The 16,377-nt window shown below is 51.8% G+C and overlaps 3 protein-coding genes across 3 annotated transcripts; 2 read left to right on the top strand and 1 right to left on the bottom strand.

The window, feature by feature from the left end:
• Window positions 1–6,705: 6,705 nt before the first annotated feature.
• On the top strand, window positions 6,706–8,557 carry COL26b_014376 (uncharacterized protein; the record flags this gene model as incomplete). Its single annotated transcript, XM_053186948.1, has 2 exons — window positions 6,706–6,949; window positions 7,314–8,557. The coding sequence occupies 2 exons, from the start codon at window positions 6,706–6,708 to the stop codon at window positions 8,555–8,557; spliced, it is 1,488 nt and encodes a 495-aa protein (XP_053029109.1).
• Window positions 8,558–9,525: 968 nt separating this feature from the next.
• On the bottom strand, window positions 9,526–11,444 carry COL26b_014375 (uncharacterized protein; the record flags this gene model as incomplete). The annotated part of the gene is made up of 3 exons (XM_053186947.1): window positions 9,526–10,505; window positions 10,559–11,007; window positions 11,170–11,444. The coding sequence occupies 3 exons, from the start codon at window positions 11,442–11,444 to the stop codon at window positions 9,526–9,528; spliced, it is 1,704 nt and encodes a 567-aa protein (XP_053029108.1).
• A 1,888-nt stretch (window positions 11,445–13,332) lies between these two features.
• Window positions 13,333–14,846, top strand: COL26b_014374 (uncharacterized protein; the record flags this gene model as incomplete). The annotated part of the gene is made up of 8 exons (XM_053186946.1): window positions 13,333–13,480; window positions 13,540–13,574; window positions 13,632–13,668; window positions 13,719–13,789; window positions 13,839–13,861; window positions 13,930–14,089; window positions 14,150–14,259; window positions 14,321–14,846. 8 exons carry the CDS (start codon window positions 13,333–13,335, stop codon window positions 14,844–14,846), a joined length of 1,110 nt encoding a protein of 369 aa, XP_053029107.1.
• Window positions 14,847–16,377: the final 1,531 nt, after the last annotated feature.

Below are 16,377 nucleotides of genomic sequence, written 5' to 3'. Positions count from 1 at the left end.
ACGTGACTTGTAACATAGTTCTTCCGTTCCTGAGTGAATCCCTGTTGTTCCCGTGATCCTGCAGGACAAATGTCCTGTCCTAGCCGCTCGACGCCCAAGTGGGTCGGTTAGCTGTTATCCTTGCATAACGGGTCGTAACAGGTGGGCGGTTAGGCAGGGATTTACGGTCTGTGGGGTTGCTCGGTTCTCTACTAGATGGTCATGTGTGTAGTAGTGTACGCGGGTTTCGCAGGTTGTAAACGTCACATGACCTTGAACGAGCTTTTTCTAAAGACATGAAATAGTGATACAGCTTTTCTTCCGACACCCTCGGGAAGATCAAGCTATGATAGGCAAGTTTCCCCCCGGGCCCTGACGACGCCGCAGACTACCTTGCCGTGTTGCCGCTTCAAGCGAAACTGAGCAAGGGACGGATAAATTTTACCCATCTTTATCACGTACGCGAGAACTCATCTCTTTCGGAGTCCTCCCCACACCCAACCTAAGCACGAGATCCAGACCTCCGTACTTCACTCAAGCCGCCACGACGCATCTTAACCTTGCAAAAAAAGCACGTCAACAGTCTCTGTCATGGCAGGCAGCATTCTAAGAGAGCTACCTTGCTCGGCCCACGGGCAGAATTGCGTGGCGATGGGCCATGGCCCATCTACCATTCTTATCAGTGGGTATCGCAAGGCATGAGCCGCTCGGGCCTCCTTTTGAGGTCGCCGACGTCCCCTCACCGCTTGCTGGGTTCTTGCGAAGATTGCCAAGATGAACGCCGAAACCCCAACACGGAATATGATAGCATCTTGGATTTGAAAAGCGGCAGGCGGCAGACGGCAGGACTGAGGGCTTGTTGGGCTTCGTCATCGTGTGCGTTCTGCCCGAGAGGGGGCCGGGAAGGGTTCGGATGTTGAAGGAAAACATCAAAACTCCAAAAAGCAAGTTGAAGCAAGGCCAGGAACTTGCCTGCTTTCTGACTAGTCACACGTACCCTGTTCGCGGTCAGTCTGTCTGATCGCTTGATGATCTACGTCCTACGCTGTGATTTGTTGGCCCGCCCCTGTCACTGTCTCATACCCCTGCGTGCCAAATGATGCCCTCATCACATTAATACGAATTAGCCGACAAAGCCGACCTTTCTGCTAAAACATGCATCAATAGGCGACATCTTATTGGAGGCGAACGTTTTTTTGCTCCCTGCTTTAAATAGGGCAAAATTCATGAACGTTTTTTATTATTGAGACATGGGATCTAAGACCTATGTTTCTTCTTTTCAGCTGGACTTGTCGTCTCCCTCTTGGTTGACAGCGCGGCAGGGTTGTCTACGTAATGGTTGACAGCGTAGCAGATCGTCGTCGCATTGAAAAAGTGCATGTAAAATTAGTCTGAAAGCAGAGTGTGCCTTGTTAGCGGATGAAACATAATTTGCCCCCATGAAGATCGAAGATTGTTTGATTGGCATGGAACGAGGTTCACACGGGTCTTCATCGGAATCTCTTTGGGCCTGGAACTTGCTCTACTTTGGTGTTAGTGGGGGATCGTCGATGGATGGTGCCCTTCCCCTCAAGTCCCACTCGCCGGCTTGCTTGGCAGGGTATACTTCAACTTAATGCCGCCCCCAGTCATTAGGTTTTCAGCGCCCAACAGCTGCCTACATCAGTCAACTTGAGATGTGACATATCTTCCTTGAGTGCTCCGCCACTTCACAGTTGGCCTCCCGTCTTCTGGATCGTCCTCTCATTCGCAGCAGCAGCTTCAGTTACCGGAGATCAAGATTCTATTCGCAAGCTTCTCCAGATGGGGAAGTTGAAAGCCGAAAATCTCACGTGGCATCGAGAACCCTACATGAGATTCAGCTAGGGACGCGGAATCTCCCCGAACCATCAACCTCGTTGTGTGCCGTGTCGTATCCCGCGATTAACCACGATAATAGGTCTGAGCACAGGCCCCGACCTCAGCAACACGACTGCTTCACCGAATTCCCACTTACCGTTAGTCAGACCTGGACGAAATGTTTAGACTGTTGACTCGTGATGAGATACGGAATGTGGCTGTTTCTAGTCCAAAGTCTCTACAGAATTCTCCGTCGCGGCCAGAGACGCCATCTGCAAGGGGAATGGTAACTTACAAGGGGTGGATTCGCCGGGGTTGAAAGACATCACCCCATTTAAGGCATCCGAATGAGCCGCCTCACTTTGCTAACGGCTTGACTTCGGAATCTGCGCCTAAGGTTTCCCACTGCTGCCAATCAAGGCCCAGAAATCCTTGGCTTCATTCCATGGCGGCTATCACATAGCGCTAGCTGGCATTCAGGATGCGAGCGGAGGGCTAAAGAGGGCTGATTTCTACAGCGAGATACCAACCCGCCGGAAATCACGCCAGGGGCTGAGTGTCGAGTTACAAATAGTCCATCCACTAGCTCGTAGGGGCGATCCATAGAGACTCAACATGTACCAGTGAAGTAAGCCCTAATATGAAACTTGGGGCCATGATATCTACCGTTCCACTCAGAAGCACCCATGAGTAATACGGGGAACATGCCAGAGTCGCATCCGCGATGTTTGAATGCATGCACGATACAAAGTAAGAATCAACAGCCAAGCCCTTGAAGCAAATCACCCTGGGAAGGCGTATGATCCCTGAGTGACAGCTGGATGCTAGGGCAGGGTTACTTCAAGTTCCTGTGGAGAATGCCCTCTTTCGATCAACTAGGCTACTAGGCGCGCTGTCGCTACGTTGACCGAATTTGAGAATTCCGTGCCGTGTTTTGCCTCGCATGGTCAAAGCTCTATCATATTTCCTCTTGGCAACCAAGATGTATGCTACGGGATGTAGCATGGATGCTGGACTCATGTCCATCCCGCATGCGTTGTTGAATGCAGATCTGCAGGTCCAAGCAAGTCATCGCCGACACTAAGAATTCCATGATAAAAGCAGCCTCCACGGCACATTCTTGATCACTCAACTGTATTGTAAGACGTGGTTCAGCTACTAGGCCGAACCCTCTTCGTCAGTGCTTTAGACGATCTGTCACCTTTCGGTGGGAATCGACCCTATTCGTTACCGCCTTTTCTTCTTTTTAACCAAATCCGTACTGCCAACCACCCTATCTGGATGCCTCCTGAGACATCTATCGGGCCTGTTTCAACATTCTACCGACTACTTCACGCCTCGATGATGAACTAGCCCGTCAGCCTACCACATTGTTTACTCACAAGTTCGTTATTAGACGAAGCGATAACGGGTTTTCTGAGAAGTACGTTCAACTCTAGTCGTATGTGAGGAGAAGTTTCCGGTACTGACTACCAAAGATTGAATCAACGATATGGAAATCATGGAGCTCGTTGATAACAAACCACAATCTCACCGCTTCAACTGCGATTGGAAGACGTGCAATAAGGTAGCGTCCTACTTGACTGCGTGGATAAGCAACACGCATGTGCCACCTTTTCCATTTGCTGATGATATTCTTTTGTCAGGGATTCAAGCGCAAGTCCGACTTGCAACGACACTACCGAATTCACACAAACGACCGGCCGTTCCCGTGCCCAGCGCCAGGCTGCGAGTCAAGCTTCATCCAGAGAAGTGCTCTGACGGTTCACTTACGAATTCACACTGGAGAAAAGCCCTATGAGTGCCAGTATCCCGGCTGTGACAAGCGGTTCGCAGATGTAAGTTTGATTACGCGTCGTACAGCCTGGCGAAGAATACCCCAAATGGTCCTGTTGTGTGCACAGTTGTATTAACTTCTTCAAAGTCATCCAGCTTTTCTCGACATCGTCGATTACATGTAGGAAAACGCCCTTATACATGCGCCGTTGCCACATGCAGAAAACAGTAAGTTGAAGCCCGTCGGGTCGCCAAATTGATTTTGCAAATCTAAGTCTTCCGAAGCTTCGTCCGAAAAGTGGCAATGGTGCAACACCACAAGCTCCATCACAGAGCCAACGACGACTCTAAGGAATTCACGGGCCAATATTGGAACTCGCCACCGCGCCACGATGAAGTAGCCGCTACAAGTACTGCTGTCATGATGCCACCAGGGGTTGATGCAGCGTCGAGGGAGAGCCCACGCACCGCAGGACGCACCAGCTCCGCTGAGCTTCATAGCGACGATCGTGCTGGAGTTGCCGAACGTTTCGCAGAATCTCCTCTCGCCAATTCGTACAGACAACCATATGGAAGAGTTCACTACGACTACTCAACGGCCGACGGGCAGTTCTTCTACGATGATTCCCACAGTTCCCAGGGATCGGAGCAAGCTTCAAGTCCAATTGACGACTTCGCGAGCCAACAAGTCAGCTCTGGATGGCCTCCTCACCACTGCAATCCACCGCCTTCGTATTCGAACCCTATTTCCGTACCGGAACTATGGACGCCGTGCGTCACTGCCTCGGGCGGGCATACGGCTGGATTCTACGGTCATGAAACGATGTCATCTCCGCCCGACTTACAGCCAGTCTTGGAATTTCCACCAGCTATCCCGTACGAGGTACCGCGACCACACGAGTTGAGTTGGAATCCTTATCAGCCATGGCCGCAAGAAGGGGAGGTGCCATGCACAAGATTTATATCATCCAAGGATCTCGACAAGTTTAGACCCAGCTCTGTTCCACTGATTTAGGATTCTCCGATATTGATTCGCTTGCTTCACATACACAACAACAATTATTGGGTCGACAAATCTTCATCATTATGTAAAATAGCATGAGTGGACATATATGCCTCTCCTTGGGACTAGCGTTGCGAAATAGCACGATACAGTAATAATACAAATTCATCAAGCGAAAACTGCATCTCGTAGCTCTACAATCCTGTTTTCGAAAAACACGTGACGTTTTTTCTCGCTGTCATTAGCATTCGAAAACAACGAGCGAGATCTGATACGAACGTTTTGATTGACGAGTCGTTACATGTTTGGTTAAGACTGGGTGAATCAACTGGTGAGACATCGTCAGGAATTCCATCTATTCCGCCGAATCTAAACCGGCAAGGCAAGCCGAATAATGTGATGTCTCAGGTACTAGACCAGCCTCAGTTGTATGCCTGTCCAGGAAATGATGACGCACCGCGGATTATGCTGAAAAGGGTTGTGAATCGGTCTACTCTGGGGCTGTTAGGACGGTTAAAAACGACAATGCGAGAGCCAATATGACAATGCACAGTTGTCTGCTATGAGCGCTCACGACATAACAATTTCCCCCTGAATCCCGAGCCGGAGGATAGCAGATTTCTAACACGACTCAAAGTCAAGGCAACCGCAATCCTTCCAGACGTCCCGGCTGGTGGGGCCGGCGCCGCACAAAATCCGGGTCTGCATGCGGGATATCGCCGGCGGAAACCAGCGCGCATTCGGACGGTGATCAGGATTGCATGCATGGCGGCGGGGACCCGTGGTGGATTCAAGGTCGCTTCGAGCCTCTTTAAAACTAGTTGGTTGAGTTAGTCCGGGGATTTATGCGAGACTTCAACGGACTCGGTGTTCTGATGGTTTGACTGGCTGGTTTAGTACAGGGGAGCTCGCGCTTGCAACTTCCTGATTGGCAGCGGTGTGGGGGGTCCGATGCAGTGTCAGCCATGCATTTTGCGGATGGAGATTCGAGATCGGCATTTGTGAAAACTGGTGGGATTTCCCCCGTAGTTTTTGAGTTTTGCCCAGACACTCTTCTGGTGCTCTTGTGGCTGTTATGGTGTTCTGTTCACTGATGGCGGGAGCAAAAAACTCATGGCCATAGTTATGGCCCCGGAAACCAAGAGATAGGCCCCAGCCACAGCCATTTTGAGTTTTGATACGCGCTAAGCGCCAACTCATCACTTAGTCTGGGGCCAACGTCATAGGCCACAGTCCGTTTCTTGCTCAATCTCATTAGCCCTGAGCTATCCGTGGATGATGTCAATTGCAAAATGGCTTTCACATGATACAGACTAGAAGACAACCCATTGAAAGAACTGCCTTCGACTTTGAAGGGCTGCGGAATAACCTCGGAAATTGAGTCCATGCAGCTGCAAGTCAAGTTAGCGGTTGGCCACAGATGACGCTAACAGAGCCAAAGTTGTTTCGGTGTTTGTTCAGCAACAAAGAAGGCCGGGACCTTATCTCTGTGCAACAGTCTAATGCAGCTCTTTGCCTCTTCTTCCGGTGCAGCATTCGCCCTTCCCGACGGCAGCTCCCGACATCAAACTTGCCAACATCAACAGCCACCAAGAGGATGAACCCGGGGGAGGCAACTCACGTGTGTGGCCAATGGCCACTGCAGATCGCTCGATCGCTAACTGGCTAGGCGGTGAGGTGGATGCTGCATGGCCCGGTGGGTCGGCTGGCGGACCGTTAATGCCGTTATTACCTGCCTCTCCCCCAACCTTCCATGACCCCGCAGCGGTGCAGCACTCGCTATCAGAAACCACTCCATCTCACTCATCCTTCCTCTCTCAATTTTTTTCATCTCTCTCAATTCTCCCAACATTCAGCCTGAGAGTGTGTGAAGAGAGAGGCGAAGAAGCGAAGACGACGGGAGAATTGGAACCGTGACATCGAATCATGCCTCAAAGAAAAGACAGGGACCCCAATGCATTTCCGACCCGACAGCTGCTCGTTCTTGGTAAATCACACCCCTCCATCTTGGTCTCTATGGCCTGCAACGCGCTGACACCGCAAACTCAGCAATATGTCGATTCTCAGAGCCCATCGCCTTCAACTCCATCCTGGCGTACACGTTCGACATGGTAAGGGACTTGGGCGTTGAAGACAAGGAAGCACCTTTTTACGCTGGTCTTTTGGTTTCTGCCTATGCGGTCGCGGAAGCTCTCACCTCCATGGGCTGGGGCGCGTTGTCCGACCGTGTCGGGCGGAAGCCCGTGGTGCTTTTCGGGCTTGTGGGTGTGGCCACCTCCAGTTTAATTTTCGGTCTCGCAAAAACCTACTGGGTCGCACTCTTGGCACGATTCATCGGAGGATCATTGAACGGTGAGTCTCACAACCTCTCAAGAAACGCAACACAACATGACGCTGCAAAAGACTGCAATGTCCATAGCGTTCAACCAAACCCCAAACCCCAAGACCTCTTTCAATGACATCATTCTGGTTTCCACGCCTCATTTTCATCATCGAAAGCTAATGGTTTAACTAGGCAACGTGAGCGTTATGCAAACTGTTTGGCTCACCCTCCCGTTGAATTTTGGCATTCCCTAACTGTTAGGCAGATGGTGGCTGAGATGGTGAAAAATCCCGACCACGAACGTGAGTTTTCCGCCAAAATCCGGGGGCAAAGTCCGGTGGCTCTGTCTTACTCGGCGATCCCCTGTGTAATCTTGCTAACAATTTTGATTAGCCAGGGCGTATGCCGTGCAGCCGTTCGTCTGGACTCTTGGCGGCATCATTGGCTCTGCCATGGGTGGCTTCCTCGCCCAACCGGCCAAGTTTTACAAAATCTTTCCCGAGGACGGACTGTTTGGACAGTATCCCTATTTGCTGCCGAATCTCGTCTCCGTCATTGTCATCATAGCCGCCGTTATCCAGGGAATCTTCTTCTTGGAGGAGACTCTTCCGCCGAAACATGACTCGGAGGAGGACTTCACTGAAGCCGTGGCCGATGACGACTTTATCGACGAGAGAACCCCACTCCGAAGGGCCCCGCGACGGAGCCTTAACCACCGCCGGTCGATTTCCACCAGCCACTCGAGGCCGCGTTTCGTGGAGTCGAGTTTGCCTCTCCCGATTGAGCACGACTTTGATCTCAGACGTTCATCTTTTGGAACGGTGCACTCGATCAAGGTTGTTTCTGACGAATTGAGGAGCGATTTGCTGCGCCAGAATGGCCGCCAGAACGGCCGCGCTCAGCAGCCGCCAAACAACAAGCCCAAAGTCAAGACTTTCAACTTCACCGTTATCATGCTCACGATTACACTGGTCATTTTCTCGTATCACCAAATGGCGGCTGGCTCGCTTCTCCCCACCTATATCCTCGATGAACCCGCGGCGCCTCACGGCCAGCTTGATCTGAGAGGTGGCCTGGGTTATGACGTGCATGACGTTGGAACATACCTGGCAGTCAATGGTTTTCTGGGACTTCTCATTCAGGGTGTCATTTTCCCGATTTTCGTCGAGAAGGTCGGCGTTTGGGGCTCCTTCATCTGGATGGTTGCGCTCTACCCAACGGCTTACATCCTGATGCCGTTCTTGTCGGCGTTCCCCGACGTCGTCACCCAGGCCGGAATCTACTTTTCTCTGGTGCTGCAGAGTTTCTACGGTATCATCGTCGGCCCGGTCACGCTGATCCTGCTCAAGGACGCGACGCCCTCGCCTCAGGCGCTCGGCAAGGTCAACGGCTTGGCCATGTCCGGCGCTTGCCTCGCCCGAACGGTTTCTCCGCCTCTTGTTGGTGTTATTTACAGTTTCGCAGGCTCTGCAGCGGCCTGGTGGAGTTGCTCTGGTATTGCTTTGATTGGAGTCTTGCAGGTTCTCTGGGTCCCGAGGAAGCATATTCATATCGACCATGTGGAGGTCGACAACGGGCTGGCCCGGCAGCTCACGAACAACTCGCAGAGAGGAGATGAAAACCGCGGCCGGGTTTGAGAGACGATTTTCACACATACATGGATATGGAGTTAATGGGCTTTGATTTGATACGCATTTTGGCCACCCCTTATGATGATGCTGTTTGGTTTCTTGTTGCAGTTATCACGGGTCATACACGGGAGTTCTTCACGATTTGTTCATCTACTCACGGCACTCACGGCTGAAGTTGGTACGATGCAGTTTGTCAGTGCTTGGTTTTAATGATGGCTTCTTTTTAGGATTATATAAAACGTTTCGTTGCTACTTGCGCCCCTTTTGAATATGAGAGTTTGAGATCAGCAACAGCACAGTTGCAGTCAAGATTACGCAGTATGCGTACATCAGAAGACGGCAGTGATCACAACGCGATTCTAGGTTTACGAAGACAACTTGCCAAAGCAAGACCTCCCACCCACACCACATCTACTGTCACCCCCGCAACAGCAACCATGTCCACTGCAGCAATTACAACAATGGCTACGCCTGAACTTTCTAATGCTACAAGAGCTGCGACTATGATGCCTAAGGTCGCAGCTATGCTTATGTTGGACAAAAGACTGGGAGATAGGGTTGGTGCGGATAGACGCTTCGCCTATGGAGAACGCCTTGATTGATGACAGACATGCGATATCCAAAAACGCAATAGTCAACTTATGTACGCCGAAATTGAAACTCGAACACAAACATAGCGAGGACGACAGGCACGTACACGATGAAAACGTCATTAAGCAAAACGGCGGAAGGAGCATAGGGGCAAAAGTAAATCTGCAAGATTGCGATATGATTGCCTCAGTGATATTATTGAACCTAGGTCATAGGTTGGCGCTAAAACGTCAGACCTCAGACACAGCATGAGTACTAGTGTCGGCACCTGTAGGCTATTGGATTACACTAATATTTATACAAGAAGTAAAGTATGTACGGTCCTTTTATTACAGTTCCAAGGACGTTTGAGCAACTTGAGGGGATGCCGCCGGGTCGGCTAGTCAGCTACGGCACATGCGTCCGTCGTTGGCAACGGACCAGGCATCGCTGCCAACAGCAGCAACGTTGTACAACAGTCCCTTGGGATCGTACTTCTGCTTGATCTCAAGAAGCTTAGGGTAGTTGACACCGTAAAATGTGTTCTGCCAGTCCTTCTGCTGGAAGTCGGCCTCGTTGATGTACGCACCGGCGCCGGGAGTGGCGGCCTCGATGACAGGCTGGACGACCTCGGTCATGCGGGTTTGCTCGGCGACCATCTCGGAGTAGGGGACCTCGAAGCTCCAGGGCAGGGTCAGAGAGACCTGGACGATGGAGTCGCGCCATTGAGGCAGGACGGCGTTGTCACCGCCAAAGTGAGAGACGTTCAGTCCGACACCAATATAGGTGACACCGAGCTCGACGAGAGCCTGGGCAGTAGGGCCGAACTCGGGAAGCTTGGAACGGGGGAGTAGACGGCCGCCGAAGAGCTGGGTTCCAACTTGGATATTACCAGAGGGAAGAGGGCCCCAGTAGTTGTTGTAGTGGTCGCGGTAGTTGTCGAAAGCAGTGTAAGTGGGTTCGAGGTCGGCACCCAGGAGCGCGAGAGCATCGGTGAGAGGCTTGAGAATTGTCTCAACCTCGGCCTGGGTCTTATTGTAGGCAGTCATAGCGGGAGACTGCAGGAAGCCGGGGCCGAAGAAGTAGATGATCATGACACCCTGGTCGACGATAGCAGGGAGGGCGGCGTGGAAGACATCAATGACGGAGTACAGCAGTGCCGTATTGTTGGTGTCGACAGTCACGGCAAACTTGGCGCCGGCGACGGGGGCATCGGGATGAGCCTTGACAGTGATAGAGGTCACGACGCCGTAGTTGCCGCCGCCACCTCCGCTAAGAGCCCAGTAAAGGTCTTGGTTCTCAGTTCGAGATGCCGTGACGAGCTCTCCGGTGGGAGTGACGACGTCGAAAGACAGAGTATTGTCGGCAGCCAAACCATAGATGGCTGTGACAATTAGCGACAGGATTACTGATATTGGTCACAAACTTGACACTTACTTGCAAGGGCACTGTGTCCACCAGCCTGGATATATCCTCCAGCGAGACCAACAGTAGGACATTCTCCGGTCACAACAACCAAGCCAGCCTCATTAGCTGCAGCAATGGCCTCGAAACCTTGAATACCGGCGCCGGCCTTGAGAGCCTTCCCGACGTACTGCTCATCCTCCCAGTCGACGATCTCGGTGCCCTTCATGTAGTGGGTCCAGACGGCAAGACCACCGGCGCCGGTGGAGCGGCCATTGTAGTCGTGGCCGGTGTTGCGGATGACGAAACGCACATTCTTCTCATCGGCAAACTTCAACGCCGCCTGGATGTCCGCAGGCCCGGAAGCATTGACGGCGTAGCTGACATAGTTGCCCAGAGTGCACGAAGCATTTTGCGGCAGGAAGGGATCGCAGCTCGCGTTCGCGAACAGGGGTGCCATCACGGAAGAAGAGGACTCCATGCTGTGCGCACACGCGAGTCATGGTCAGCAGCTGTTCATCTCGTCGTGCAGTTGATCACCTCCCAGATGAGCAAAACTCGGCCGGACGTGCAGAAACCGCGGTGAGGGCAGAAAAAAAAAAGAACTCAATTGCAGAGCAGAAAAAAGACGGGAAAATACTTACTGAACCTCGGAGTAAAGCCACTCATCCTGCAGCCGTGCGCACTCAGTCGCATTGTAGTTCGCGCCGTGGCATGGAGTTCCCAATGGGACCGTAGCCACGAGACGCCCGCTGACGGTCGCGTTCAGCTTCGCCCACTCACACGGGGACGGCCATCCCTCGTCGCCGGGGAGATACTTGCACGAGGGCGTCGTGGAGTTGCTGCCCACGGGCGAGGCCGCGGCAACGCTTCCGCTGGCCAGCGCCAGGGAAGCTAGATTAAGAATCGAGGAGCGCATCTTGAATCTCTCTGGCTTGGCGATGAAGAGAGGTGTGAAGGGGACGGAAGCTGGAACGTGCTTCTTTCGCTAACCCGCTGCAGGAAGGCAGAAAAAGTTGAGGGCACGAGGAGAAGGGGGATCAGAAAGGGGGCGTCACGCGCGGGAACCGTGGGAGGGTGTGAGGGTTTCTAATATCCAGTCTGCGACGCTGCCTGGTGGTCTGTCGAATCTCGCGGCTTTCCCCTCAATTCGTCTGCGTAATTGGATCCGGGTCCCGTACACCCGCTAGACGAAGGGAAAAGTGGCGATTATTCGGTGAGACAAGCGGGATGCTGGTGAGCCTGGCTGTGGTTCCGGCCTAGGTAAGCAATGCCAGGCGGTTTCCGCGCATGTCTGCACAATTCAGGGCATGATCTCCGTAAGCGGAGGACAAAATACCGCCTCCGAGTCGTCCGGCCGGCAGTCGGGGTTCCTGCATATGCAAGGGAACTTTTGGTTGGTACCAGCTGAAGAATCCAACGGCATCGAAAACGGGCTTTGTCCTCTTTAGCATAAAGGCAAGCACAGCCCTAGGCTCTTGTTCGAAACCCCTTGAACCAACAGCAGCTGCAAATCAGCGAACTATTCAATCTTGGCGGTGGGAACCCTGCCGCGGGGGTAGCATCTGCAAGGGAGCGGCGCGGGGGACCCGCTTCCCGGGGTTGGAACCGTTCGAGAGAGGCTGTTCCTCCGTGGTGGTCCGGTCTTCTCCGGTTGGGCTGCTGACCGACCCAGGGCCTTGACTCATGTGCCCTGCGGGCCGGACCAGTAACCGTGAACCTTAATTATGATAAACGAGGGCTTCGAGTTGTTCTACAGGCTAGAAAGCCCTGAAGATATGGACTTCTCTGCCGTATCTCCCAGAATCCTGGCTCCTCATCTTACTTGCGCCCGGCTTGCGTACGACTGGACGGCGTATTGTGGGAGGGATTTTATGGCGGAATGTCGCCGTCGAAGTTTTGATAAATGACAGTATTTTTCCTGCCCGTAAGAATATTTCGCAGATGAAGAGAGAGATGAAGATGGAGGGAGAAGTCGCAGATAGAGATGGCATACCGATGCAAATGCATCCGCAAGGTCCTGCGCCAAATGATGGCCCGATGCCTCGGATCCGAGAGGTCTAGAATTCGCTTGACGGTGATTTCATTCTCGGCAACAGTCAACACGGACCCAAGTTGCCCGTGAGTCCGTGAGAGACAGAAAACCTCTTGTCTTTGGCTGTTCATTGGGTACCATCAACACCTCGCTCTTGGTTGGTGTTTCTTGATGGCGTGTGTCCTTCCTTGAACTTCTAAATGCGAGCCCTATGCGTGGATCACGCACCGTGAGCACTTCAAACACATCGGTACCAAGTTACCAAGTTAGGGATCCAGGTCGTGGGAACCCCTGGCAGATGTGTTGTTCATGTGCTCGTGCGAACTGGAGCTCTCAACTAGTTCGCACCCACAATGCCTGACTTGAGCCTAATGTACGAATATCCGTCCAGAGTGCACACACTTACCATTCCGCCGGTGCTTCTGATCTGCAACGATAGTGTATGGGCTGTACGCGCGCCAAGCAGGGCGAATCTTTAAAGACCTCTTGTGGGGCGTTCTTCACCGGCCACAACTTAATATTAGCAGCCATACCCAGGGCAATTTCGACGCCTCGCATTTGCAGTGCCGCATCGAAGCATGCGGAAGCAAGGGTCTGCCACACCTCCGCAACAGATAATGGTGTGCGTGTGAGACGTGGGGGAGAGAAAGCTCTGCGCATCTTACTTAACAGTGTGGCTGTCCTGGCCCCCCTTTCGGATTGAAGAAGCGTTGGAAGGTCTTCTCGAATCCTTTCCAGCCCTCCGAGCGCCCATCCAACTCCCTCCAACGCCATGGGCTGGACGTACGGCGCTCCAGACGACACGCCGACCGATGGCCCACGAATCACGGCAGTGACGACCACCTTCACGTCAATTGCGCTCATCCTCGTCTGCTTGCGGTGGTATGTCAGGACAACTGTGGTCAAAGCGGTTGGCAAAGGTGAGTTTACTCAAACCGCGATCTGCGGGACCAGGGGAGCACGGTCGACTGACGCGCAGGCGAACCAGATGACTGGGTTATCATCGTATCTTGGGTATGCTCACATCGAACTCTATCTCGTTGCCACGTGAAGCTGACCTTTTGATCACAGCTTGGAGCATGCGGCTACACCGTCTGCAGTGTAATTCGTACGTCACCGTCGGCGATGCCGTCTGACCCCTGAAGCTAACAGAAACAGAGACAAAATGGGGTCTTGGTATCCACGTCATTGAGGACATGCCAACAGAGAATATCCTGCATTTTGGAAGGGTCAGTAGCTGCGTGCCCTGATTTGGAAGATGTCGCTGATTTGTAACAGTTACAATTCATTGGGGGTCCTTTGTAAGCTGAACCCTTCACGGCTCATTAAACACAACGGGAGATCGGCAGAACTGACGATAAGCTTCTAGCTACGTGCTTGGCATTTGGGGGTTCAAGATGAGCTTGCTGTTCTCTTACCTTCGTTTCTTCCCGCAAGGAGCATACCGCATTGCCACTATCATCGTTGCCGTAGCTGTCACGATGGGTCATATTGCTTTCATTTGCGTTTTCATCTTCTTATGCACGCCTGTGAGGATTCAACAAATGCCGCCATATTCTTCTAGCAACCTACTGACCCGTTTATTATAGGTCGAGAAACAATATGACCCTTCAATTCCTCCTGAGGTTGGACATTGTGTCGACGCAATCACCTTCTACTTGACGTTCTCTTCCCTGACTATCGTCTTCGACGTTATCATGTACGGCCGTTCTTCACCCTAGCCCCTGACGTTGTCATATTGCTGACCTTTTCGACAACAGCATGTTCCTCCCCTTCCCAGTTATCCTCAGATCCCAGATCCAGCAGCGAAAGAAGGTGGTACTCCTCGCGCTCTTCATCCTCGGCGTCTTCGTCACCATCATCCAAGCGATCCGAATCCAGACCATCAAGAACTTGGTCAACTACCTCGACTCCGCGAAGAGCATCGAGTGGTCCGTCATCGAGAACGACATCGGCATTATCATCGCCTGCGTACCGACACTAGCTCCGCTAGTCAAGTACTTCGCCGAGAAGAGCCGGAGCAGCACTGCCGGCGCATCACGTACCAAGAACTCGAAATACGCGCTGCAGACTTGGAGGACGGGGCGGAGCGGCATGCAGCCCCTTAGTGCTGGGGTCGATAGGCATGCTTCGATCAGTGCTACGCGCACGACGAAGCCGGATGATAGCACGGAGAACATCCTAGTTCAGGAGCCATCGGGAATCACGAAGACGACAGCCATCCAGGTTTCAACGCAGGACGGATGGTCAGACGTGGAGGATAAGAACAGTAATCATCACGCGTAAGGAGGTACACAGTTTCAAATATGAATCACGACGTCTACTGGAAGACAATGCCTGCTAAAGTGCATGGCACCGCAGTTCATCGAATGCCAGAAATGGCGTAAATATAGATGTGTGTGTGTGTGTGTGTGTGTTCAGTGGAACATGTCGCTCTGAGGTATGTCTAGTATGCAAGGAAAATAACAAATATCTCGCGACTAAAAATTGCAAATGAATTCCGGAACATGAATTGCACTTCTTGATGCAGCCAGTGGGAGAAGCCGCCTTCATCTTTCTCCTTGGTCATGCTGTATTTCGTCCATAGAAAGTCCTTTATGAAGTGTCCGCAAATACTCATCGAACCTCTTTGTCTCGTCTATAACCGTCCTGAGATGCACATACTCCATCGGGCAATCTTTATAGGAAGCTAATTGCCGAGCTGTCGAAATTGCGTTTCGAATTTCCCTGCCATTGAGGCTTTCTTCGGCAAGTTCGTCAAGGTGTTCCGAGATTTGCGAAACGTTGATGCCACGCTCCTTAGAAGTCGTGGACTCTCTGATCCGTGTGTCCACTGATTCCAGGCGTCGGAGGAAGTTTTCCCATACCTTCAGTCGCTGGTTCCTGTCAAGGTTCTTGTACCTCAATGTAAGTTGTAGCCTGGATTTGAAGGCCTCGTCGAAAGTCCCAACGCGATTCGTTGTCAAAATTATTATCCCTATTCACGCTTAGCTATGAAGTTCAATAGAATTTGGAGTGAGTGAATTACCTTCGTAGTATTCCAAAAACCTTAGAAACGCTGGATTGACTGTTTAGTACAGGGGTATTTTAAGATGCTTTCAGGAAAAGCAGCGCACACCTGATACTAAAGCATTTCTCTCAATACTTGAAATTGAGCGCTGCTCTAGGAAAACGTCGGCTTCGTCAAGGAGAACAACTGAAACAGTCAGGCTACAGCTGGTGATGAGAGTGAAACGCCCAATGGTTCCGGCTCACCGCAATTCCATGCCTTTCCGAAAAAGGACACTTTTTCTAGATACTATTCGTTAAATCAGTGAATTAATACTTTCTGTGTCCAAGAATTATTGAACCTTTTCTACTTCATCAGCTCTCGTGCCGATGTCGCCGCAAGTTACCCTATAGCGCGGCCTTCTTGCAACCTCAGCGACACTACTTAACATCAGCCTCGGGAGCAGAACAGAGCGCAAACATGGTTCAAACCTTTAGGCTGTCAATTTCTTTCCACTGCCAGGTCCCCTGATATATAATTGAATCAGTAACTATTCTTTTGAAGCATGGGACTTAACTATAGTTATTACCCGTGAAGCAGAATGCAAAGTCCGTTGCCCTTGCCTTCTATCAAGTCAAGGTTCTCCTCTTCTCTCAACGTATTTGTCACAACAGCTTTCACAAGATCTTTAGTGTTTGGGTCAATGACCAAGTCCTCGAAGGCTTGATCATTCCACTTCACATCTTGCATGAAAGATACCCTCAATGTCTCTATATGCGAGTTAGTAGAGAGGCTTTGTGTAAGGGGCTGGCCCCTAGGCTTGTTCAG

Source organism: Colletotrichum chrysophilum (genome assembly GCF_026319265.1).
Source record: "Colletotrichum chrysophilum strain AFK26 chromosome Unknown scaffold_355, whole genome shotgun sequence".
Lineage (NCBI taxonomy): Eukaryota > Fungi > Ascomycota > Sordariomycetes > Glomerellales > Glomerellaceae > Colletotrichum > Colletotrichum chrysophilum.
The sequence above is the reverse complement of the archived record's forward strand: the minus strand, read 5'-3'. Positions and strand labels throughout refer to the sequence as shown.